General features: G+C 60.1%; 2 protein-coding genes across 3 annotated transcripts; one reads left to right on the forward strand and one right to left on the reverse strand.

Moving 5' to 3' along the window:
* Positions 1–1,783: 1,783 nt before the first annotated feature.
* On the reverse strand, positions 1,784–9,411 carry KDF1 (keratinocyte differentiation factor 1). 2 transcript variants are annotated; one of them, XM_074555415.1, is made up of 5 exons: positions 9,218–9,411; positions 7,969–8,140; positions 5,102–6,215; positions 4,222–4,296; positions 1,784–3,633 (listed from the first exon to the last, which is right to left on the reverse strand). In XM_074555415.1, the coding sequence occupies exons 3-5, from the start codon at positions 6,195–6,197 to the stop codon at positions 3,551–3,553; spliced, it is 1,254 nt and encodes a 417-aa protein (XP_074411516.1). In that variant the 5' UTR covers positions 6,198–6,215; positions 7,969–8,140; positions 9,218–9,411; the 3' UTR covers positions 1,784–3,550. The 2 variants fall into 2 exon arrangements, with proteins under 2 accessions (XP_074411516.1, XP_074411517.1); XM_074555416.1 differs by lacking the exon at positions 9,218–9,411 and having other exon boundaries at positions 7,969–8,739.
* A 2,700-nt stretch (positions 9,412–12,111) lies between these two features.
* Positions 12,112–15,706, forward strand: TRNP1 (TMF1 regulated nuclear protein 1). The gene has a single exon (XM_074555420.1). It carries the CDS (start codon positions 12,388–12,390, stop codon positions 12,877–12,879), a length of 492 nt encoding a protein of 163 aa, XP_074411521.1. The 5' UTR covers positions 12,112–12,387; the 3' UTR covers positions 12,880–15,706.
* Positions 15,707–24,238: the final 8,532 nt, after the last annotated feature.

The raw sequence follows: 24,238 nt of genomic DNA on the forward strand, positions 1-24,238 counted from the left end.
CTGGGCAGCTCCAGGGAAATGCTGGGCAGCACCGGGACCCACAGCGTGCACACCTTGAGGGGCGCCTGAGCCCCAGCAGAGCGGGCAGGGCAGTGCTGGACAGGGACAGGGACAGGGACAGCTCACCGAGGTCCCTCTGGCTCCATACCTGTGCCAGGTCACCTGGAGCAGCCGTTCAGGTGCTGCCACCAGCTGGAGGGCAGAGCCCTCAGCTCCTCACCTGCCCAGGACAGAGCCTGGAGCTCCTCACCTGCCCAGGGCTCCCCCTCACCTGTAAAAGCAAGGCCTTTGCAGGCACAACAGGCTCTGCACAGAGCTTTCTATAGGGTAAAGTTTTCCCCAGTCATTTGAGTTTTATCTTTAACAGCAGCTCCTGGCTTAGCTGTTATTAATGAATATTGCAGCTCAGAGCATTTGGGAAATATCCCAGACTCCAGGACTGCTTTGGGAAGAGCAAGGGAACAGCAAAACCCTGAGGAAGGGAACAGGAACAGTGAGTGTTGGACGTTACCGTGTTGTTTTAGGAGGAGCCTCAGCTGCTCTGTTACTGCAAGGGCCAGGCTGGGAGGAATTAGAGTCCATCCATCTGCTTCCTGATGTCTAAGCCACACTGAAATCAATAATTCAGCAGCTCAGGGTGGGGATGTGCAGAGGAATTTGTTCAACACTCCTGCAGCCGTTCCCTGCAGAGCTCCTGAGCTGCCCTCACCCGGTCCCAGGGCACCCTGGGCAGGGGCACAGCTCGGGCTGGGCAGGACAGGGATCCCTCTGAGGGCACAGCACAGCAAGCACCCACAAAGTGGGAGTGTCTGGAGACTCCTGGCACAACCAAGCCCAATAAAACCAAACAACGTCTTCAGGAAAAGCCAGGTGCTGAGTCAGGTTCCCAGAAGGAAGCACCTGTGTGAGAGAACACCTCCAGAGCCAGGTAAGGCTCTCCTGTTTGTGAGGTCTCCACTTGGGCAACGCAGTCAGCTCACTCAGCACAACACCCAATGCATGCTCAGAGCAAAAACCACTCCAGCAAGAGCCAGGACAGCTGAATCCACAGCAAACAACTTCCTGCAGAGAAAAACCCCTGGACTCATCCCATGTGTGGATGTGAGCCAGGACACCCAGGCAGCAAACTGGGAAGCTGCTGAACAAACTGGGCTGACAGACCCCACCCAGCTGGTCCGAGGGCTCCAGACACAAAATCCTCCCGAGACCCTTCCCAGCCGAGAGAAGGCAGCATTTACCTGTTCATGGCTCTGAAATCCTCCCAGGAAACACATCCTGTCCTGGGCACCAGCAGGAAACCCCCAGGGCTCCTGCCCCAGGGGGTGAGGGAAGGCCAGCAGCCAGGAATGGAGCCCTGCAGGTTATCCTGGGGTTTGCCCTGAAATGGGCAAGTGCAGAACTGCTCCTTCAGGTCCCAGGGTCAGAGGCTGGGCCACCCTCCATCCCTGAGCTGATCCTGCAGAGCAAACCCCACATCTGCTGCCACGAGCTGGTGACACCGCAGGGACAGCCTGGGAACTCTCCCCCTGGCTCAGCTTTTCCAGAGCTCAGGTCCAGCATCACGCCCTGGAAAGTCCAGGTTTCCCTGCAGGAGAACAAACCCTTCCCCAGAGGCTCCTTCATTTGCATCCAGACACCAGCCTGGCATTCAGGATCCCCCTGGAGCTACCAAATGGATGAAAATGTCTTTGTGCATCTGGGACTGCAGGAATCAGCCACCCCCTGTGCAACCCCCTGTGCAGGATCCCCACGCTGATGAGAACAGGAATGTAAAAGCCACAGCAAAGAGCACAACTTTTACTTTATAAAAAAGACCAAACCATAATATTTAACGCCAATGAGTGCAAAAGAATCCCATAAGACACCACAGGTGAACCAGCTTCAGGGACCATCGAGTTGACAGTCTTCCTCAGGGTGAGTTTTTGGGGGGTTTGGGGTTTTTTTGGCTAGTTTAACTCCCACATGCTCACTCTTCACACCCAGACCAGCCACTAAAATGTGGATCTGCTCTGAACCAGGGACTGCAGCTCTCTGCAAGCCCAGCTCACCCCTCGTTTCCAGCTCAGCCCACAGAGCTGTGTCAGTGTGACCCACGTGAACCTCAGCACACAGCTTTGAGGAAACTTGTCCAAATAACAATGTACAAACCCAGGAGAAGCAGAAGCCAAGCAGGTCCCTCAGGATGGGCAGCATTTGGAGGGAGGTGACCTCACACAGCTCCCCTGGGAGTCCCAGCCTGGCCTTGCTTCAAGTCTTTCCCTTGTATGAACTCGATTTCTCATCAACCAACAGCTTTAAACACAAAGCAGGGAGGGGAACCCAAATCCAAGGCTCGGTCCCTTCCCTTCGTCTTTCAAATATCTCTGTCAGTGTCTCCAGGTGTGGTCTCAGTAATGCCCCTGATTCCTGGAAGCACACTCTGAAAACAGCCAGTGATTTACAGAAACAGGCTCTAACAGGGACTGCAACTGTCCATTTCAAAGGGTTTTGGCCTTTTAAAGAAGCCTGAGAGCTCCTGAGAGGAATTAAATCCTTCCTCCCTGCCCAAACCTCTGAAGAGCAATCACAAGCTATAAAATACAGGCACATTTCAACTAAGGCACATTTCAGTTCAATTAAGACACATTTCAGTCCAACTGAAGCACATTCCAGTCCATCTAAGGCACAAAACCATGGTCCACACGGAAGCCCAGGGCCTGTCTGGGCTTCCCTCTCCCCAAAATCCAGTGGCTGTGTTTATCCTGTGGCTGGTGAATTAAATGAAGCATTTTCTGTTCATGTCCAAGGGCACCCAAAGCTCCAAACAAGTCCCATGGCTCGCCGTGTTTACTTTGTGATAAACAACCAAGTGGCAACACCACAGATGCAGCTTCCTCCTGCTGCAGCCACCCCAGCCCCCAGCACTGGCCCTGAATCAGGGGATGAGCCAAGAGGCACAAATTGAATGAGCCCCACAAAGCTGAACCTTCTCCTCAGGCAGCAGCAGGTGACACCAAGGCTCAGCAGGGAAAGGCAGAGCTGCCCACTGAAAACACCATGGGTGGAAGACTTTGGGTTGGTGGGACCAACACAGGCACTTCACATAGAGATTTGGGTCCCTGCAGAGCAGGATTCAGCCTGCACCTCAACATCAGCACCAGCACAGAGACACCACAGTTATTCCCTATCCAAGTTCACTCAGGCAATGCAGGAAGCAGAACTGTACAACAGGTCCTCAAAGCAGGGAAAGGGCTGAGCCCCTGAGCTGCTGGAGCTAACTGTGATTTACAGGAATCACAGAGGCACAAGTTCTCTGCTACTTCCTTGTCCATCTTCTCCTCCCTGGGCACACATTCCACCTCCAAGTTCATTAGTTCTGCAGTTTGCTTCCTTGATTGTCCATAAAAACCAAAATATTCAGTGAAGTTCAGACAGCAGGAGGAATCTGGCTTCAGTAAGGATCAGGGAAGACTGAGAAAAAAAAATTAAACTTGGCACAAGACACTCCACATGGAAGGAGGAGGATTGTGAGTGCAGCACAGGCTGGAATGCCTCCTGCTGCTCAGGTCCTTTAACAGTACACCTGGAGCAGAGGTGCCCCTGAGGAGTCAGTCTCTGTGTCCTGGAAAGAGGAATCTCTGCTGGTTGGAGAGCCTTGGGAGGAGAGAGAAGAGAAGAGACGGTGCCATTAGCCCAGGGGAAGCACGGCAGCCTGGCACTGGGGAAGCAGCTGCCACAAAAGGCTTTGTGTACCATGAGGGAGGAGAAAGCCACACAAAGCCATGGCAGGGAACAGCCCTGCCTGCATTGCAGCCATCTCCCAGGACAGAGCTGCTGTGCAGGAGGAAACTTGTCTTGTAGCCCTGGGCTGCTCTCTGGGAGGATAGAGCTTGGGGCAGCCCTGCCTGCTTCCCTTTTGCACAGTTCCTTTTGTACCCAGTCTCACCCACCTGTGACCTCTGGCAGTCACACCCCAAATACAGCCCCAAACTTTGTCAGGGTACAGCGAGACTGAGAGCTCTCAGGCCAGGTCCTGTGCAAGGACAGGGAGCTTGGATTTCACCCCTTTTCAGAAAGATCCACCAACCCAGGGAGTGTCTGAGCTCCATCACCCCCAGAGCCCAGGAGAACTGAGGGGAGCCTGAGGAGCAGGGTCAGCTCAGGCTGTGTGGAGGGCGAGGGCATGGCCAGGGCAAGCTCAGGCTCTCCCTGCAGCCAGGCCCAGCCAGGTGTGTGTGTTACCTGCACTGCTGTGCCGCCTCATGTTCCTGGCCAGCACATCCGCCGGGGTCTCCTCCGAGATCTGCACGGCCAGCTCTGCAATGGAAACCAAGAGGGGCTGAGACAGGGAAGGAGGATGGAAAGGATGACTCAGCACTGAGGATCCTGTCAGGGAACACCCTCAGGGAACAGCACAGGCACAGTCTGATTCTTCCCATTGCTTCCACCATCGTCCGGACAGTCTGAGCTGTGTCCTTAAATCCCAGGAGCAGCCTCTCTGCTAATCTGGGAAGCACAACACCCACACGGTTTGCTCAGGGACTTCTGGATATCTCCTTGCTCCCACACTCAGCTTTTCAAGGTTTTTCTACAACAAACTGTTATAACCTGCTCTGGAGCTCAGAACTTGAGGCCGCTCCCACAAGGAGGAAGAAGCAGAAGCTCTGGTGCTGTGAACAGCCCTTCCCTCCTCTTTGCAGGAATGCTCACTGTGTGGAGGAGGTCTGGGCTCTGAGGACACACTGTCACAGAGTCAGGCAGCACATGGGAGAGAGCCAGCTGAGTAACTGGACATCCTGGGGCACGAGCAGCTCGTCTGGTCCTGCCAGTTCACTTTGACTCACCGTTTTTCTGCCTCCCTCAGATGAGCACGGGCAGGAGCAGCAGCAGCAGCACAAACCCATCTATTGCTCAGCACAAACCTCACGGGCAGGGAAAGACAGGCTCAAGAAAGCCCCAGCACAGGGAGGAGGGTGGGAAGCGGAGCTCTGCACTCACACAGCCCAGCAGAAGGTGCCCACTGGGGACGGAGCAGCCTCCAGCCCCGCTCCAGTGCCACAGCTAGGTGGCTGTGCTGGCACTGCCCTCCTGCAGCACCCAGGGACCCCCGTGCCCCCCGTACCGTCCTGGCTGATGACCATGGACTCCAGCATGGTCTCGTTGCCGCTGTCGGGCGCGGTGCCGCGGCCGGACGCGTCCTGCTGGCCCTGGCTGCAGATGTGGGGCCGCACGCGGCTCTTGCGGGTGCTGATGCGGATGATGCCCCGCACCAGCCGGCACTCGGCGTCCTGCTCGTCCAGGTTGTAGTCCTGAGTGATGCTGTTGATGAGGTCCGAGATCTTGTTGGTCTTCTCCAGGAAGACGGTGTCCGAGGTGCACTTGGCCAGCTCGTCGATCTGGTGGACGCTGAAGAGCTCCGTGAGCTTCTTGAAGATCAGCACGTCGATCTGCCTGCTGGACATGGAGCCGTTCAGCTCGCTGATGTCCACGTCGGACTCGTGGAAGGAGTAATACTCCTCTGAGCTCCGGTGGCTGCTGGGGAGCGCTGGCTTTTCTATGCTGTTCCTGAAGGGCTTCTCCAGCAGCTCCTTGCAGCAGGAATCAGATTCCACGTGGTGGTTGGTGTTCCTGTTTGGATAGACAGGGATGCCCTTCAGCTTCACGTCTGGGTAACTGAAACTGCTGCCCATGCTGGACTTTTTGATCTGGTTCCCGTTCTTCTCAGCAGGAGAGGTGTTGGTAGGGCTGTTTGGCAGCCGCCCATTGTAGTCTCCGTTCTTGCCATCATCTGTGGAGGCCTCAGCGGGCCCTGGGTAGGGAATGCAGACACTGCAGTCCTGGAAGCAGCCCCCACACGTCACTATGCAACAGAAAACAGCCTTGTACGTGTTCCAGGCCTGAGACAGGGAGGAGCAGCAGAAGCCCTGGTTTGGGGGAGCCTCTGCTGTCCCAGAGATGAAGGTGATGGTCTCTGCCTCGCGGCCGTTGGGGTCTTTGAGCTCAGCCTTGCGCCCTTTCCTGTCCCGCATCTGCTGCGCGCGGCCGCGGCCGGCTTTGCTCTCGGAGCCACTGAGCACCTCGAGGCTGACATCCGTGTCCCTGCTGTCCCTGGAGTCCCTGGCTGCGCGGGCCCGCAGGGGCACGGCCTCCGGGCAGGGCTGCTCCCTCTGCCGGGCGCCGCTCAGCTCGGGGGGCAGGCGGCTCCTCCGGCCCAGCATGGCTCGGCTCTGGGGCACCTGCAGGACACAGGGGGATCAGAGCAAGCCAGCACCACCTCAGCGAGCTGCCCGACAGCACACAGGGGTCTGACAGCCAGAGCTTCCCAAAGCCAACGATTCACAGGAATACCTGTGCCAGGACTCGCACTGCTCTCACTAGGGGCCTGCGTTCTGTGGTTCTCCCACCACCCAAGCCTTGCTGCTTCCTTTGGGTAGATACTCTCACCAGAAGAGAGATGCTTTAAAAGGGCTATTTTCAGACATCAAAATCCCTGTAACCTTCAGAAGAGTTTCCTCCACGCAGCTGGAAGAGGAGTCAGCTCCAAGCAATGAAGGAGCAGCACAGCTGGAGGTGGAGCCACTGACAGGCTCCAAAGGGAAAGTATCTTTTTTAAAACAACTTCCCTTTGTCTTGCATTCCTCAGGATTAGGCTGGGCCCTGACAGCACTTATCCATTTCAAAACACATCGTGCCCAGGAGGAGATGACAAGCAATCCATCATTATGCAAGCTGCCAATTCCAACTCCACGTTATTTGCTGCTATTTCAATTTAGAGGATTTAGCAATGACAGCATTACCAACACTAATGATTTTTGCCAGTCATGCTAAGGTCGGGCGATGTCAAAGACTTCCCTGTGAAAACCCAGCGTCTTCATCTGGATTAAGGAAAAGACCTTGTCAACAAGTCGGTCTCAAATCACCCCTCATGGGAACAAAACCTTCACACAAACCCCACAGAAACAGAAAGCCCAGAGCAGACCGTGCTCAGCTCCTCCAGGTCTGCAGGCAGCAGGGAACTGTTCTTACACAGAGCCTGTCACGTTCCCTCTGCACAGAGCCAACCCTCACACTCTGGCACGTTCATTCTCCCTGGTTTTAATCTTTTTATTATTAAAGCTCAGCTTGGGGTGATGTGAGGAAAGTCGGGTCAGGGCTGTCACTCTCCACTTCTGCTGTGCCTTTATCCCAGGCTGTGGTGGGTCCTGAATTCTCCATGGTTTCCAGGCTTCTTGGCTAACGCTGCTTGCACCTCCAAGAGAGCCTTTCAAATACTAATTAGGGTAATTAATAAGCAGCGAGAGCCCAGCCATAGTGTAAGTGTTGTAGGGCTGTCCTTGTTGTTTTACTGTGGACTTTCTATAGGGCACCTCAAGCATGAATAAATAAATCTGTCAGACCTTGTTAGAGCCCTGCCTCTTTCTCCCTGGTTTTTAAACCCAGAGTCACATTTTCCCCACAAAGAAACAGGCTCAGACTGAAAGCCAGGCAGTTACAGCACACCACTGCTTTCCAGGAATATTTTGGCTCTGTTACCTTATGAAAATTCATCCCAGGAGCTCCCTTTGCACATTCCTGGGCAATATGCAAAATAAAAAGCATATTTTTATGGGAACTGCTAACTGGGATGTTTCTTCTCATTCCAAGGCCTCACTGAGAGACCCAACATCTGCATGGCACTGCAACACCCCTTTATGTAACAACAGACAATATTCTGAGATTTCAGAGCATCTGGGACAGAGAGAGGAGCATTATCTCAGCTCTGAGGAGGAGACCTGCAGGCACAGGTGCCAGAGACACCTCTGGGCTCACCCATTCCCATCACAGTTCACACCTCTGGGACCTCTGGACCACATGGAAAAGTTCCTCAGGAGCACAGACAGGACACAGCTCCTCAATCCAGCAGCTCCCCCAGCACAGGAACGGACTGGACCAAAACCCCCAGCCATAAATAAATGCTCAGACCACAATCCACATCCAAGTGTTACTCACACGATGGCTGGGAGCTTCCTCTGCTCTCACACAGGCACGGGGAGTGACTGCAGGTCCCTCCAGAGAGCCTCAGCATCTGCTCCAGAGGAGCCAGGAAGGATCCACGAGGGGTTTGCAGCACTCAGAGTTAGCCAGGGTCTAAGATCTTCATTGTTCAGAGGGTGGGATTTCCCTGGAAAGTTTTAAAAAGCTCAGTTAAGTTGTGAATCTCCTGAACAATGTCACATCCATCTGACAATAACCATGCTGCTGGTGCTGCTGGCAGCTAGGCAATGTCTCCTAAACTCAGGAGACAGGATTTACACACTGATGCAGCTTCTCTGAACTCTGTGGAAACATCCACAGCTGGGAAGTGTCCTAAGGAGCCTTGCCAGGAGCTGGAGGTCACCTGTTAAGCTCCTGCTCTGCTGGCACCAGAGGGATGGAGATCCCAACCCAGGGTAAGTGTGGATGCAGCACTGTCCCTGTGCATCCCTGGGGACCCAGCATCCCTCTGGCAGCTCTCTGGGATACCAACAGCCTGCCCGAGGGACTGCCTCGTGCCAAACCCTCCCGTGTGCCCCCGGCCCAAAACACCCACCCCGTTCCAGCTGACACCCAGGGCTCCACCGGGGCAGGCAAACAGCGTTCGACCCTTTTCCCTCCCAAACGAAAGGGAAGGAGAAGGGGAGACCCGCCTGGGCACCAAGGGGAGCTCCCTCTGCCTACCTCGGCCCCCAGCATGAGCTCCAGGCGGGGATTTTGGGGAGAGGAGACGCTGGGAACAGGAGCAGCAGAACAGCCCCGTCCCCTCCGGCCCCGCTCTGCACCGCTCCCACCGCGCCCCCGCTGTTTCCAGCCCTGGGAATCAGAGCCGGTCCCAAACCCCCGGGAGAGCTCCGGCCGCCCGCAGCCTCCGCAGGGACACCGGGACCGGCCGGCGGCGGCGGGGGCTGCCCGCACCGGGGCTCCATGCGCGGGGCAGCCCGGGGGCCGAGGGGAGCCCGCTGTGGGGGGACGGACGGGCCTTCCCTCCCCTCCTGCCTCCCTCCTTCCCTCCCTGCCTGCCTCCCTTCCTGCCTGCCGGTCGGTCGCGGCCTGCGGCTGCCCCGGGCCGGGCCGGGAAGCGCCGGGCGGCGGCGGCGGCAGGGTCGGGCCGGGCCCGGGGCTGATGCTGGGGCCGGGGTCAGGCCGGGCTGGGGTCGGTGCCGTGCCCGGTTCGAGGCCGGGCCGGGTTCGGTGCCGGCCGGGCCGGGCCGGGTCTCGTTACCTGCGAGCCGGGAGCGCGTCCGGCCCCGCCTCACCTGGGCCAGGTGCGCCACGTGACGCGGACGGGCCGCGCCGAGGGACAGCAGAGCGCGGCGGGCGAAGCTGCTCCGGGGCCGGCACGAACCCGAGCAAACCGGGCACGAGCCGAGTACAAACCGGGCACAAAGCCGATACAAACCCGGGTACAAACCCGGCACAAACCCCGGCACAAACCCAGGTACAAACCTGGCACAAACTCGGGCACAAACCGGGCAAAAACCCAGCTCAAACCGGGCACAAATCTGGTATAAACCTGGGTACCAACCCTGCACAAATCCGGGTACAAACCAGGTACAAACCTGGCACAAACCCGGGTACAAATCTGGCACAAACCCCAGTACAAACTCCAGCCCCCCCAAAGGTGTGTGCCTCAAAGCCCCCCGGTGCCAGGGATCCCTGCAGGTCCGATCGCCTCCCCGAGCATCCCTGGACCCATCCGAGTGTTCCCACCCCCGACGATCCCTGTCCCGAGGTATCCCCATCCCAAAGCGCCGGTGATTCACCCCCGGGGTCGGATCCTGCCCCGGAGGTTTGTAGGGCAGCAGGGGAGGGAGCCCGGTGGAACGACAGTGGGGCACTGAGTCTGCTGCTGGACTCCAAAAGTATGGTGGGACAGGGAGCTGGGCCGGCCCAGGAGTCCTGGGCCTTACACCTGAACTCCTGATGCACGATTCCTTCCCTAAAGCTGCCAGGATGAAAGAGCAGCGCCCGAGTCCCTCCTGCCCTGCTAACTGGGACACCCAGGAAAAAACCTGGGGAGAGGCAGGGAGGGAGGGCACCGGCGTTAATTATTGCTGCCTGTAATGAGGCTTGGCTTTTCTGGAGCGCATCCCAGTGCGGGGCTTTAGGGAGGCTGGAGACGAGGCCACTGCTCATCCCTGGGCTCTGGTTCCTTCCCCCTGCATCCCCGATCCCCGTGTCCCGGGGCAATGGCAGGGGCTGCACTGGCTCAGGATGCAGGGCTGGTTCACGTCCTGGTGTCTGTCCTGGTGCCCGTCCCTCTGTCCTGTCCCCGTGTCCCATCCCGGTGCCCCATCCCGGTGCCTCGGCAGAGTGGCACTGCCAGGGAAGGGAGAACAGAGGGAGAGCAAAGGGAGAGCAGAGAGCTAACAGAGGGAGAACGAAGGGAGAATGAAGCTCTCACCGGGTTTTTGTATCACCGAGGTTTATTCTGAGCGTTGCTAATTGCAGCCTCCTCTGCTAAATCATTAATAGCTCGGCAGCCCGAGCAGGAATCCTGCAGTGCCGGAGGGGTTTGGGGACTCATGGCCTCAGGGCAGGGACATTTCTGGTCTTTTTCCACGATTTGCCTTTACCAGCCCCTGTCTGCTCGCTGCTGGGATGTGCTGGGCCAGCCTGGGGACACAAAGGCTGCTCTGGGGGCTCAGCCTCGCTGCCCCGTGTCCCCAGCTCACCTCCAGGCACAGCTGCTCCCCCTTTCCGTGTCCTTCTCTCACCCTGGAGCAGGGCCTGGAGCTGAGAAGGGGTCAAGCAGCACAGACATGGGGGGTGACCCAAAAAAGAGATTATTTGTGAGCAGGCAGTGACGGAGAAGGCGCCCCCTGAGCTCCCTCCGAACTCTGAGATTCCAGGGTTTTATTCTGGGGAATGGGGAAAGCTCAGGGCAGGACACCCCCCCGGCCCTTTCCCCTCTTGGGGGGACCCTTGATCAGTTCCACCGGATCAGAGCAAAAAAAAAAAGAGAGAGGAGGAATAATAAAATGAGAGATTATGTTTAATACCTGCCTGTCCTTACAGTTTTTTTGGGCTGGAGGCAGAGGAATCATGGAAAGAGCTTTAACCCCAGGGTGGAGCAGCACCCCTCAGCTTCCACAGCCCATTTCGAGCAGCATTTCTATCGGATAGATGAAGGTTCGACCCAGCCTCCAGCTTCCCCCCAGCCCCGAGAGCAGTGTGAGGAGCTCGGGGAGCGCTGGGGCCGCGCTCTGAGCCGGGCGGGGATGCGCGGGCAGCCGGGGATGGGACGGGATGGATGGGAGGGATGGAACGGGATGGAGCGGGATGGGATGGATGGGCCGGCCGCGGGGGCCGAGCAGTGACGCAGCAGCAGCCGCTGACGCTGCTCCGGTGCCTGGCAGACGCGTGGCAGCCTGGCAGGAGCAGGGATGTGATGCAAAGCACAAGAGTTGGGTTTTTTTCCCTCCTAAGGTAAGGAAAGGAAAAATGTCACCAGCCCTGTGGGCGACATCCACGGAAGGCCTGGATGTGGTTCTGCCTGAAACAGATTTAGGCTCGGTTTTGTTTTTGGCTCAGGCTTTTATTCCAGTCTGGGGGTGGGATGAAACCTTGACACCTGGTTTCTGTCATCTCTGCTGCTCCGATGCGAGACCCACGCAGCCACACGCAGATGCTGCTGCCGAGGATGACATTCCAGCAGGAGGAGCCCCAAAATCCAGGCTCTGGGTGGGGGGAGCAGGTGGCAGTGGCTCCCCCGCTGCCCCCTGCCCCTCCAGCCCACTCCCAGCTTTGTTAACACCGTGTAATCCACAGTGACGGTGGCAGCGACCTTGCTGTGACAGCCGCGCATCCAAGGACGCTCCGGTGCCGGGACAGCCCGGCCCAGCCCGGCCCAGCCCCTCCCGGACCCCCAGCGACCCCGCAGTGCTCTGCGATCCCACCGGCCCCAGCTCCGCATCTCCCTCCAAGAGAGGGCACTTTTCCAGCCCCGGTAACGCCCCCGGGCCGGTTCCGTACCGAGCTGTACCGAGCCCGGTGTCCGGGACCGGTACCGAGCCCAGACCCCTGACGGTGCCATACCGGGCCAGGGCTGTACCGTACCGAGCCCAGGGCCCATCACTGCCGGTACCGCTGCCGTACTGAGCCCGGTGCAGCACCGATCCCATAGCGGTCCGGTACTGGTGCCGTACCGAGCCCCGCGCAGCCACCGAACCCATAGCGCTCCCGCCCCGGTGCCGCGCCCTGCCCGGTGCCGGTGCCGCGCCGGCCCGTACCGAGCCCCGGGCAGCGCCGTGCCGGTCCGGGCTCGCGTGTCCCCCACCCCCTTCCCCCGTGCCGGTGCCGGAGCCGCCCCCGCCGGGGCCGAGCCGCGCCGCCGGCGCCGCCCCCGGGCTATATATCCCCGCCGCATCCTCCGCCGCCGCTCCCGCTCCCATGGCTGCAGCGGCGGCGGCACCGGCACCTCCGAGCCCCTCCGGCGGCGAGGCGCAGCGCCCGCCCCGCGGCGGCCCCGGCGGCGGCGGCGGCAGCGAGGGCAAGAGCGGCGGCCCGGGCGCGGTGGAGCTGGCGGCGGCGCGGCGGCGGCTGGTGGCGGCCGAGGGGCGGCGGCGGGCGGCGGCCGAGCTGGAGGGGCGGGTGCGGCAGGTGCACTGCGCGCTGCTGCACGCCGAGCTGCGCCTGGCCGCCCGCGCCGAGACCCTGGGCCGCCTGGGCGCCGGCGTGGCCCAGGCGCAGCTCGCCCTGGCCGCGCAGAGCCAGCGCCTGCAGAAGGGGCTGCGCCGCCGCCCGCGGCCCCGGCCCGGAGCGCTGCTCGCCGCCGCCCGCGCCCTCCGCAGCTGCGTGCCCTGGGCCCCCGCACGGAGCCGCGGGGCCGCCGCCGGCACCCCCGTGCGCCGCCTGCCCGCCGCCAGCCGCGGCTCCGCATAGCGCGGCCGGGGGGCTGCGGGGCGGCCGGGGGGCTGCGGGGGTCGGGGGGACCCGGGGGATTTTGGGGTGTGGGGGCACGGCGGGTTCTGGAAGTGGGGGACCCCGTGGTGGGTGTGGGGGACCCTGCAGGATTGGGGGAGCCCGCGGTGGGAGGGATCCGGTCCTTCAGAGGGTCTTGGGAAGGGTAAATGGTGGGGACGCGGGAGGTTTGGGGAGCTGGGGGGTCTGGGGTGCTTGAGGGGTTTTGATCCGTGGGGAGCCAGCGGGTCTGGGGGCTCTGAAAGTGGAGGGACGCCTGGTTGGGCTCACTGGGGGAGCTGTGGGAGCCAGGGCTGTGGGGGGGTCCAGCAGGGCCTGGGGTCCTTCGGGGGGTCCTGGGCAGTCCGGTGGGTTTGGGAGTCCTGGGGTCGGGGGCACCTTGGTGAGTGTGAGGGGCCTCGGGGACCCTGCAGGATCTGGGGGACTCACCTGGTGTGGGGTAACCCAGCAGGTCTGGGGAATCCGATGGGCTGGAACCCAATGGATTTGGGGATCCCAGAGGGATCCTGCAGGGTGGGGGAGGTCTGAGGGGTCCACTGGGATGGGACCCAGGGGACTGGAAGGGCTTAAGCATCCTTGAGGGTGCCAGGGAGATCCTGCAGGGTCCTGGGGACTCTGTGGGGTGGGGGTGCCCAGCAGGGTCTGGGGACCCCAGCAGTGGCCCAAAGGGTCTGATGGGGGGAGACTTTGGGGTGTTTGGGGTTCCAAAGGGGACCTGTGGTATTGGGGCACTCCAGGGGAGCCAGCAGGGTCTGGGGACCTTGGGGTGCCCTGAGGGTTTGGTGGGGAGAGCATCCCTGAGGGCTGTGGTGCTCGAAGGACCCTGCGGGGTCAGGGTCCAGGTGAACTGGCAGACTGGGGGGACACAATGAGATTGGGGGTCCCAGCAGGATCTGGGAACCCCCCTGCGACTGGGAGACCCTTCAGAGTCTGGGATCCCTGGAGGATCCTGCCAGGTTTGGGGGGTTTACGGAGGAATCTGCTGCCAGCACCCCCAGCCCGGTCTGGGGCCGTGTCCCCCTGAAGGCAGCAGGTTCTGGGGCAGGGCCCCTTCCCCGCCTGAGCCCCCGGGAGGGGACCCCGGCCCTGGGGACGCTGCTGGGACTGTGACTCACACAAGCAAGCCTCGGCGAGAGCGGAGCGGGCTCGGGACCACCGCACCTGCAGCACCCCCGGCAGCGCTCGGGACCGGGCCGAGCGGGACTGGAGCGGGGCTCGGGCTCCACCGGCACCGTTGACCCCAGCGAGGGGGGTCTGGGACTGCTCCATGACCGACCAAACCACGCGGGGACACCGAAAGCTCCCGGTGCTTCCAGCAGCGTCCTTGGGGACACCCAATGTCACCCGGGGGCAGAGGCGGCCGCTGCGGGCTGGCAGGAAGGCACGAGGAGGCGGAGATGGGCTCGGGGTGAAGGGTCCCTGTCCGGGATGAAGCATCCCCCCGGGATGAAGGATCTTCCCCAGGATGAAGCATCCCCCCGAGATGGAGGACTTCTCTCCGGGATGAATGACCTCTCTCCGAGATGAAGGTTCCCTGTGCGGGATGAAGGACCTCTCTCCAGAATGAAGCATCCCTGTCCGGGTTGAAGGATCTCCCCTGGGATGAAGGATCTCTGAATGAAGCATCTCCCTCCGAGATGAAGGAATTCTCTCCGGGTTGAAGCATCTCTGTCCGAGATGTAGGATGCCCCCCGAGATGAAGGCTCTCCCTCCGGGATGAAGGATCCCTGTCCAGGATGAAGCATCCCCCGGGATGAAGGATCTCCCTCCGGACTGAACGCTGTGCAGGGCCCTGGTGTCGCTGTCCCCGCCGCTGTCCCCCAGCCCTGAGCCGGCCTCAGGACGGACGCTGGGCCCGGATGGATCAGCCTGTTCCCGCCGGGCATTGCAGAGGCTCGGCTGGCCCCGCTCCCGCTCCGTGCCCCGGTGACCGTCCCTGGCCCAGCCAGCAGCGCCCGCTCCGCCGCTCCGAGCTCCGCAGTGGCGCTCCCAGCAGCTGCATGGATCCCCCGGAAAAACTAAGTCCCTCCGCTATTTATTTATTTAAATTTAAAATACCAAAACTCCGGGTTTGGGCTGGGGTGGGGGGGGAGTTCACTAACCCCCTGCTATTTATTTATTTAAATTTAAAATACCAAAACACGGGGTTTGGGCTGGGGCGACGGGGGTGGGGTTCACTGACCCCCTGCTATTTATTTATTTTTTAATTTAAATTTTAAAATACCAAAAACCCAGGTTTGGGCTGGGGGGGAGGGAGATTTTACTGACCCCCTGTTATCTATCTATCTATCTATCTATCTATCTATTTATTTAGTTATTTAAACTTTAAAATCCAAACCCCGAGTTTGGGCTGGGGAGGATTTCACTGACGCCCTGCTATTAATTAATTAACTTATTTATTTATTTATTTATTCATTAAAATTAAAAAGCCAAACCCCGGGTTTGGGCTGGGGAGGATTTCACTGACGCTCTGCTATTTATGTATTAAGTAATTTATTTATTTATTTATTTATTTAAATTAAAACCCCAAAACCCCGGGTCTGGGCTGGGGTGAGGGGATTTCACTGATGCTCTGCTATTTATGTATTAATTAATTAATTAATTAATTAATTTAAATTAAAAACCCAAAACTCCGGGTCTGGGCTGGGTTGGGGGTTTCTCTGACGCCCGAATGTGCCGCCCTCCCTGCGCTGGTGTGACAGCAGGTCTGTTGTGTAACCCCGGCTGCGCTGCCCGCGCCGTGCTGCCCGTGCTCTGGAATAAACTTTGATATATATTTTATTCATGACGTGCAGTGTCCTCGAGTGCTGGTTGAAATATAACCGGGAGGGTGATTAGAATGGGGATTAGCAAATAAACCCTGGTAATGGCATGTAATTAATACCAGAGTGGATTTCTCTGATTATCAGCCTCTTCCCTCCTCTGAGTGTGTGGGGAGATGGGGAAGAATATGTCAGAATTCCTGCAGCAGGATATCACTGTGATATATATAAATATGTATATATATGCCTACAGACATGGTCTGTCCTGAAAAACTCACATAAGAGGACAAACAAGGCAAACTTGGGTGACAAACAAGGCACAGCTTGCACATCAATATCTGCAGAAAAGGGGTGGCAGGGAAACACCCAAGCTCCCATCGTGCCTTTGCAGCCCCACGCTAAGAGCTCTGCCTTTCCCCTCTAATCCCGGGCTTTGAGCTGCTCCTGGTTTCGTGCTGCCCAGCACTGAGCTGAGAATGCTCTGACACCTCTGGTGCTCCCCAGCTCCTGCCCTTTCCCCCCAGGGCCGGGGAGATTTTCCTGTGTGTAATCCCAGCTGGAAGGTGATTCCCAGAGCCCAGAGCAGAGTTTGCTGCTAAGAGCAGCTTAGGGGTCTCAGCCAGCAGAAGAGACACATTATCTCTCCTGGCTTTCAATTAATAGTATGGAATGCACAGCTTGGCCTCAAATCCCTTGATTTTTTTTTCCCTTTCTGTGGTGATTATTTGCAAATCAGCTTTTGACCTGATTAGAGTGGAACCGACTTAGAGGAAATGCAGGGAAAGACCTTAAATGCATAATAAATCAACTCCATTAAAGCAGAGAGGCCAAAATCATTTAAAAAATCCCTGTGTGTGCTGGTTGCTCCTCACCCTTCAGTCTCAGCAAGGACAGAGTCCCATCCCACTCTGTATTCCTGGAGTATCTTCAGCTGGAACATGACATCCATTACAATTTTTCCCATTTTCTTCCAGGACAGGGGAGCTGACGCAGTCCGTGAGCACAGGAGGGTTGGTGGGAGGGCAAGGAGAGCCCTGCAAGGGGCTGGAATGAGGATGCCTGTGTGCCCCAGGGAATGCCAGGCCCAGGAGTCCAGAGGGTGGGGAAAGGCAGGGGTGCATCCATCTCCATCTCCTGGGCACTGGGGTGTCCCCGTGTCCAGCAGGAGGGGCAGAAAGGGCAGCGCCAGGGAGGGGAGGCAGCTGTGGCCGTGGGTTTTGGGCTGGAGCAGCTCCCCAGGCTGGCGCTGGGGTGAGAAGTCTCAGGAAAAGGAATTGAAAGGAAATGGAAGCTGTCCTGGAGCTCCATTCTCCTATGGGAGCAGGCAGCACATCCTGCAGGGAATCTCCAGCTGGAACTGTCACTGCTGGGGGGTCCTGGGCCCGTCGGGGGGGACAAACACAGAGCAGCCTGAGGAGCCAGATCCCTCCGTGGCTCCAGGACAGCCCCAGCTGGGGAGCAGAGGGGTTTACGTAACCCCCTGCCCTCCTGCAGCACCCTTACGTAACAGCACCCACACTTGTTGGCTTTATGGGATTACTCTGTTACAGACTTTCTGGGAAAAATGAAATTAATGTGGTGTGTTAATGCCTAAGCCTGGATTCTCCCCCTTCCTGCTGATAATTCCTCTGGGCTGGGCCTGGTGGAGCGAGTTGGTGTGAGGGGAGATGGGCACAGGCACCCGGGGGCAGGGACAGAAACTGCCCAGGGCTGAAATTACTCCAGGATGTTGGTGGGAAAAGGGGCAAGGCAGGGAACATGGGAGGGTAAGGGAGAGGGTGGGAGGGTAAGGGAGGGGATGACACAGAGAGTGGGAGGGTGATGAAAATTGGACAGGGACATTGGAGGGGTGACAGAAGAGGGATAGAGATGGTACAAGGGTGATGGAGAGGGGACAGAGACCACGTGAGAGTGATGGAGTGGAACAGGGACAGTGAGGACGTGACAAAAGAGGGATAGAGAGGGCACAAGGGTGATACAGAGGGGACAGGGACAGCAGGAGGGTGATGGAGAAGGGACAGGAGTGGTGCAGAAATGATGAAGGGCTGTAAAGGGATGGGGCGAGGGTGATGGAGAAGGTCAGACAGGGACGGTGCCAGAGCGATGGGGACAAGGGACAAGGGACAAGGGACGGTGGCGGGAGCCGAGGCCGCCCCCACTACGGCCACGAGAGGGCGCTGCGGGAGCCGCCGGAGCAGCCCCGGTGCTGCCGGTGCCGCAGGTCCCGGTGGTCCCGGTCCCGCTGGCTCCTGGCTGTCCCACTGGCCCCGGTCCAACCTGGTCCCGCTGGTCCCGGTCCTGCTGATCCCGCTGGTCCCGGTGCCGCTGTTCCCTCTCCAGTCCTTCCTCCTCTCAGCGGCGATTCCAGCCCCAAACAGCCCCAGAGGGTGGGAAATGCCTCTCTGGCCTCTGATCCCCCCTTCCAGCCCTGAGCCTGGGCTCCCCAGAGCCTGGTGCGGGGTATTTCCATCTTCCTGCCCCCTCACCCCTGGGAGCAGCAGCCCTGTGCTTCATCCCCGGTCAGGTGTGCTGAGAAATGCCCATAAATCCTTTATTTTCAGTGCCCATAAACCCTTTATTTTCAGTCTGTCCCCTGGGCCTGCCAGGCTGGGGACGCTGCCCAGGGCCTGAGGGTGGGCACCCTGTCCTCGCCACCTCATCACCCCTGTCCCAGCTCCAGGGGCCTTGCTGTGGCTCTGGGCAGCTCCCAGGCCTGGGAAGGCATTCCCATGGCACCTGGATGCCCCGTGCTCTCCTCACTGTGTTAAGCTCCTCTTGGTCCACTTCTCTCTTCCCCACTAAAGCTCCTTAAGTCACTGATCTCGTTAAAGCTCAGCAATCGGGTTGTTTTGCCCTGCAGGTTAATGTGCCTAATTCCAGCCCCAGTCCCTGCGCCCACACTGGCCCAGCCCACGGCTCCCCTTGCTCAGGTCCTGCCTGGTTCTGGCCAGGGCAGCCCCCCGTGGATCCTGGGGGTCCCTGGGCATGGGCGGCAGGGTCTGGGTGGTGCTGTGCCCCTGGGCTGGCAGCAGGATGGCTCGGGGGTGCTGCAGGGCTGGGCAGGGCTGGAGCAGCATGCAGAGCTGTGCCGCAGGGTCTGTGTGAGCCTGGTGGGTGCCCCAGCCCCAGCCTGGCCTGCCCCGTGCCCTCCATGGCCTGGGTGAGGCTCGGGAGTGGTGCCCACCCTGGCACAGCTGCCCCTGGTGTCCCCCCATAGCCCCTCTGCTTGGGGGTGAGGAACAGCAGAAAATGTCTCAGTCAGCCTCAGCCCTTCCTCACACCCCTTCTGCAGGCGTTTGGAGATTTGTCCATCCTTTTGTAAAGGAATCCTTTAAGGGAAATGGGGTAATTAATTAAGCAGGGTAATTAATGCTGCCACGTGTGGGTTATTCAGGCTTTTCTCCCTCCAGCAAGGCCGGGCTGGAGCTGGGCACGGCCAGGGCTGTCCCGGCCAGGATTCTCCAGGGTTCAGCATCCCTGCCTGACCAGCCCCAGTTCCCCAGCACGGAGCAGCCTCTCTGTTCCCAGTCCTGCTGCCCCGGGATCACCACAGCTGCTCCTTGCAGGTGCTCCGTGTCCCCAGCCCGGGCAGGATCCAGCACCTTGTCCCTGGCACTGCGTCCCTTCCTCCTGCTCCTGGGGCCTGCAGCTGCCCCTTCCCCTGAGCACCAGGGCTTCCCTGGCCCACAGCAGCCAAACCTGGGGCTGGCAGTGCCTGGGGAGGGCAGAGCAGTGAGGAACGGTCCCCAGAATAGCTGCATGACGTGTGCAGCAAAGGGCGAGGTGCTGCTGGGTGGCTTTGCCTTGCTCACTGTCCCATCTCATGGTGGGGACGTGGGACAGATCCCCCCTGCAGCCTTGATACTGTGATTTATAGTAAATATATAAAATTCAATGTGTGAAATGGAATAGGGAGGTGTGAAGCCCAACTCCCAGGCCTGCAGCAGGGATGCCAGAGCTGATTCCAGGGACACCCCTCCCCTGCTGCTTCCTTCCCTGCCCTTGCTAATCCCCAGCACTCTGACATGACAGGAGCCCTGTAACCTGATCACGGTTCATTAAGAGCTTTAACGAGATTAATTGCCAAAAGCACCAATTATTGCTGCAGCCCTTCCCTCGGGAGGATCCAGAGATCCCTGGGCTCCGTGTGCTGGGCTGTAGGTGAGGATTTCCTAAAAACTGCGGCTGCAGAATCCTCGGAACGGACAGATTTGGGGGTTTGGGGTTCCCTTCCAGAGACAGCTCCGGGTTTCCACATGTCCCAGTGTGGTGCTGATCCTTCCTTGGGCGTGCCAGGGGCAGCAGGACCCCCGGGACAACAGCCCCGTGCCCACCAACACCCCCGGCAAAACAACAACAACAGCCCCGTGCCCACCATCCCCCGGGCACCGCGAGTGCCAGCCTGGGGTCCCGGCGGTGCCCCCGGGCCGTGCCAGCCCCGGCCGTGCCAGCCCGGGCCGTGCCAGCCCGAGCCCCCCGCGCTGACGTCGGGCACTAAATCGGCCGGTGACGGGCAGGAAAGGAATCCAGGGAGCAGAGCCAGGCCCCGGCTCCTCTGGCGCTCCCGCCTCGCCTCTTATGGAGAGGAGCAGGAGGGAGAGGGGCCGGGAGCAGCTCCCATTATGGAGAACCCTGGGGAAGCCCTGGCCCAGCCCGGCAGGCACGGGGAGAGCAACGTGCTGGGGACAGGCCACCAGCCTGGGGACAGCCCGGAGCCCCCTGACATGCAGGGGTCCCTGGGAGGGGCACCCCGGGAGGGGCGGCTCCAATTTACAATGAATATATGAAATTCAATATATGAGAGGGGCCCTGGCCTCACCGCGGGCTCTCTGTGCCTCCGTTCCCAATGAGCTCTGGCCTCGGTGCTCCAGGCTCGGGTCCCTCTGTAGGGCAGCAGCAGCAGCTGGGGAGCTCAGGAGCCTCTGACGCCTCGGGCTGCCAGGGCACAGCCCTGCACACACAGGAGCATTTGGGGGAGATTTGGGGTCTTTGAGATTCTTCAGCACAGAGGGCACGGTGCAGACCCAGCTCTGCCTCGACACCCCCTCCTTATGTCCAGAGGGGTTTTCTGAGTCCATCCAAGGGAGATTTCCCTTCTGGGTGCCAAATCCAAACCCATTTTGTGCAAACCCACGGGGCACAAAGCGGCTCCAGCCCCGAGCAGCTCAGCTCAGTGATGGAGCACAGCACAGGCACAGCTGAACCCCCACGGCCAGTCCAGCTCCTGGGAACCTCCCCTGGAGCCGGGGAAAGCAAATCCTCCTGCTCTTTCCCACGTGTTGTTGCGCTGCACAAATATTTGTTTTGGAAAGCGCTGCCGTGCCCCGAGCCCCGCAGCCAAGGCCGGCGCTGGCACCAAGGCTGCGGCAGGGATGGATCCTGCTCCGAGCAATGCCCGGGGATGGCAGGGACAGCCAGCCCGGGGCTGCATTGCGGGCAGGATCCCTGACCGGGGCTGCACTGCAGGAACAGCCAGCCCGGGGCTGCATTGCGGGCAGGATCCCTGACCGGGGCTGCGCTGCAGGGACAGCCAGCCCAGGGCTGCATTGCGGGCAGGATCCCCGCTCGGAGCAGGAGCTGCTGCCCCAGCCCCGGGCTCTGACCGGGATCCCTTCCCCGGGATCCCCATCGGAGAAATCGGAGAAATGAGAAATCCCCAGTGAGAAATCAGACTGGAGGGCAGCCCCCATCCCCGACCGTGGGGCTCTCTGGTGCCCTCACCAAACTCGCAGCCCCCCAAATCCTGGGAGGCAGGCTGGGGATGCACTGCAGAGGGAGAAGCCGTGCTTGGAAGCCTCGGAGGGGAATCTCCGCCTTTCCGAGCTGTGTTTCAGCCTCTCCTCGCCCCTGGAAATGCGCTCCGGGCCGGCGGGAGCAGCAAACGGGCCCGGGCCCGGGGGGGGGCTCCGGGACAGGAATTCGGGGCAGGGGCCCCGCGCCGGCCCCCGCACGGACTGCAGGGACACTGCCCTTTGTTTGGAGAATAAAGTTAGCGCTGTTACTCAGCCGGTCGCTATTCCAGCAATTCCTGCCTCCACTTTCGCTCGGCAGCGGGAAACATTCCTGCCCGGGGCTGCCGAGACAAACCCGCACCGGAGGGACCGGGGCACCGCAGGGGCGGCTCCGGGAGCGCGGCTGCCCCGGTGGGCACCGCACCCGGCCCTGGGACACGGCCCCTTCTCCATCCCATAAAAACCCACAATTCCCGCGGGGAGCACCATAATCCCAGCCGTCAATACACTTCGGGCCCCTGGGAAAGCAGCAGAGGATGCGGGGACAAGGTGCGTCCCCTCCGTGCGTCCCCGAGGTGAGGCTTTGTCCCCGAGTGCCACGGATTTCCATGGAAAGTTCTGCTGATGCCAGCGGGGCTCCCACACGGAGCCGAGGTTTGTTTTCCCTGCCTGTTTTCGGCTCTTTCCCTGCGATAGGCAAAGCCCGCAGGCTGTCCCCGAGCTCCCCGTGTCCGCAGGAGCCGGCCGTGTGTCCTTGCGCTATCGCTGCCAGCCGAGAGCTCCGATAACCCCGTGCGAGGGGGGAAGCGGCTGCCTGGAGGGTAGGCCGTGGCCAAATCCCACACAGCAGCACCTTCCCCCCCAGCCATTCCCCCTTCTGCGGGGGCAAGCTCATCGCTGTGGCCAAATCCCACACAGCAGCAGCCTCCTCCCGATCCATTCCCTCTCCTATGGGGCAAACTCATCCCGGCGCTCCCAGCTCCTTCCTGGCATCCCTGTCCGGTGTGGGACACACGGAGCCTTGTGGAATCCTCCTCCATCCTTCTTGGAGAAGCTGCTTTCCCCAGCTCCCCGTCCCTGTCCGGTGTGGGACACACGGAGCCTTGTGAGATCCTTGTGAGATCCTCCTCCATCCTGCTCTCCCCAGCTCCCTGTCCCCAGGGAGATGTGGCATTGCACCCTCAGCCCCTCCTCTGGAAAGCCCAGGGAACAGCCCCCCCTGGCCACCTGCACACTCCTGAAATTCCCTGGAAATCCCTGTGAGCACCAAAATCCAGCGGCTGCCAGAGGAGGAGGACGAGAGGCCGGGGCAGCCCAGCCCCCGCTGGGGCTCCGTGCTACAGTGCCCGAGCCGGAACAAAGGCAGGACAGGGAACGTCCTTTGCCAGCCCCAGGGACATCAAACAAACCCCAAAGCCCATTCTCGCCGTGTCAGCCCCGCAGGTCAGCCCGGGTTTGATCTACAGCCCGGGGAAGCAGATGGAAAAGCTCCCAGGAAAGGTTTTGGATCAGGTCCTGGTGTTTTTCTGCTGCAGGGACACTCCGTGCCTGGGGAGCCCCAAAGAGCTCTGCTCACCCTCCCGAGGGGATCACAGGGATGTGTTCTCCCCACTGCCCTCTTCCTGAGTGCTGTTAAATCCTTCCTGTGACCGGGACTCAAAGTCTGAGGGCTGAGCCACAGATCTGCTCACCAGCCTGGAAACATCCCACATGTAAAGCTCAGCTGCACTGTGAGCTCCCACAATCTCAGCCCCCTGAGCTCCCATCACCTGCTCTGCTTCCAGCCCAGGATTTTAACCCAAATCCCCACTTTCCACTAGAATTTCAGCCAAGATGAAGCTGTATCTCCACTCAAGAGAGCTGCTGAGAGCTTTGCAGCCAAAGAAGACAAGTGGCAGAAAGGGGAATGGCTTTAAACGGAGTAGGTTTAGATGGGATTTTAGAATAAATTCCTCTGTGTGAGGGTGGTGAGGCCTTGCTGAGCTTTCACCCACCAGGAGCCCCAGGCCCTGCTGCCCAGGGCTGCTGTCCCTGCACCCCCAGCCCTGCCCGTGCCACCCCCTGATCCCTCTCTGCACACCCGGGATGGCCTCGGGCCCATGGGGTAACTCAGCCCGCCTGGATAATGCAAATCATGGGCTCAATAACCACCGGCAATTAGTGCCATTAGCAGTGCCACCATCTCCAGCTCCCTGGGCGTTCTGGGGGCGGCGGGCCCGGCCCCTCCCGGCTGAGCTCAGCTCTGACGCGGGCCCTGCCGAGGATGCTCTTACTCACACCGTGCCCTCCTCACGTCACGGAGCAGCAGCAGCAGCAGCGCCCTGCCCAGAGGAGCGGGCTGGCTCCAAGCTCCCTGTTCCCTGGAAGGGCACGTTCCCAAACCCCGCAGCTGCTGGGGCCGGCAGCATCTGCCGCTGGGAGCAGGTGACACACGCTCCCCAGCCCTCCCTGTCACCCCGGGCAAGGGCTGGGTCTGCCCTGCCTTCCCCCATCCACGGTTCGGGGTTTTAGTCTCTGATCTCAGCTGAACACCCCCGGGCAGGGCAGCACCTTTGGAGCGACTGGTGAGGGACTGGGGCCTGTGGGCCCTGGCATCAAACCCCTCTGCAAGGGGATCGCAGCCGGGCCCTGGCATCAAACCCCTCTGCGAGGGGATCGCAGAGCTGGTCCTGGCTGCAAACCCTTCGGGAAGGGGGTCCCAGCCAGATTCTGGCTGCAAACCCCTCTGCAAGGGGATCCCAGAGCTGGTTCTGCCTGCAAATGCCTCTGGAAGGGGATACCAGCCCGAGCCCTGGCATCAAACCCCTCGGGAAGGGGGTCCCAGCC

This window comes from Zonotrichia albicollis, chromosome 20, assembly GCF_047830755.1.
Source record: "Zonotrichia albicollis isolate bZonAlb1 chromosome 20, bZonAlb1.hap1, whole genome shotgun sequence".
NCBI classification, from domain to species: Eukaryota; Metazoa; Chordata; class Aves; order Passeriformes; family Passerellidae; genus Zonotrichia; species Zonotrichia albicollis.

Excerpts from the sequence above, each read along its gene's own strand:
- KDF1 (XM_074555415.1), bottom strand. The coding sequence starts at position 6,197 with ATGCTGGGCCGGAGGAGCCGCCTGCCCCCCGAGCTGAGCGGCGCCCGG. Across the intron at positions 4,297-5,101 it reads CATGGTCATCAGCCAGGACG|AGCTGGCCGTGCAGATCTCG; the intron begins GTACGGGGGGCA and ends TTTCCATTGCAG. Across the intron at positions 3,634-4,221 it reads GAGGCGGCACAGCAGTGCAG|GCTCTCCAACCAGCAGAGAT; the intron begins GTAACACACACA and ends TCTCCTCCCAAG.
- TRNP1 (XM_074555420.1), top strand. The coding sequence starts at position 12,388 with ATGGCTGCAGCGGCGGCGGCACCGGCACCTCCGAGCCCCTCCGGCGGC.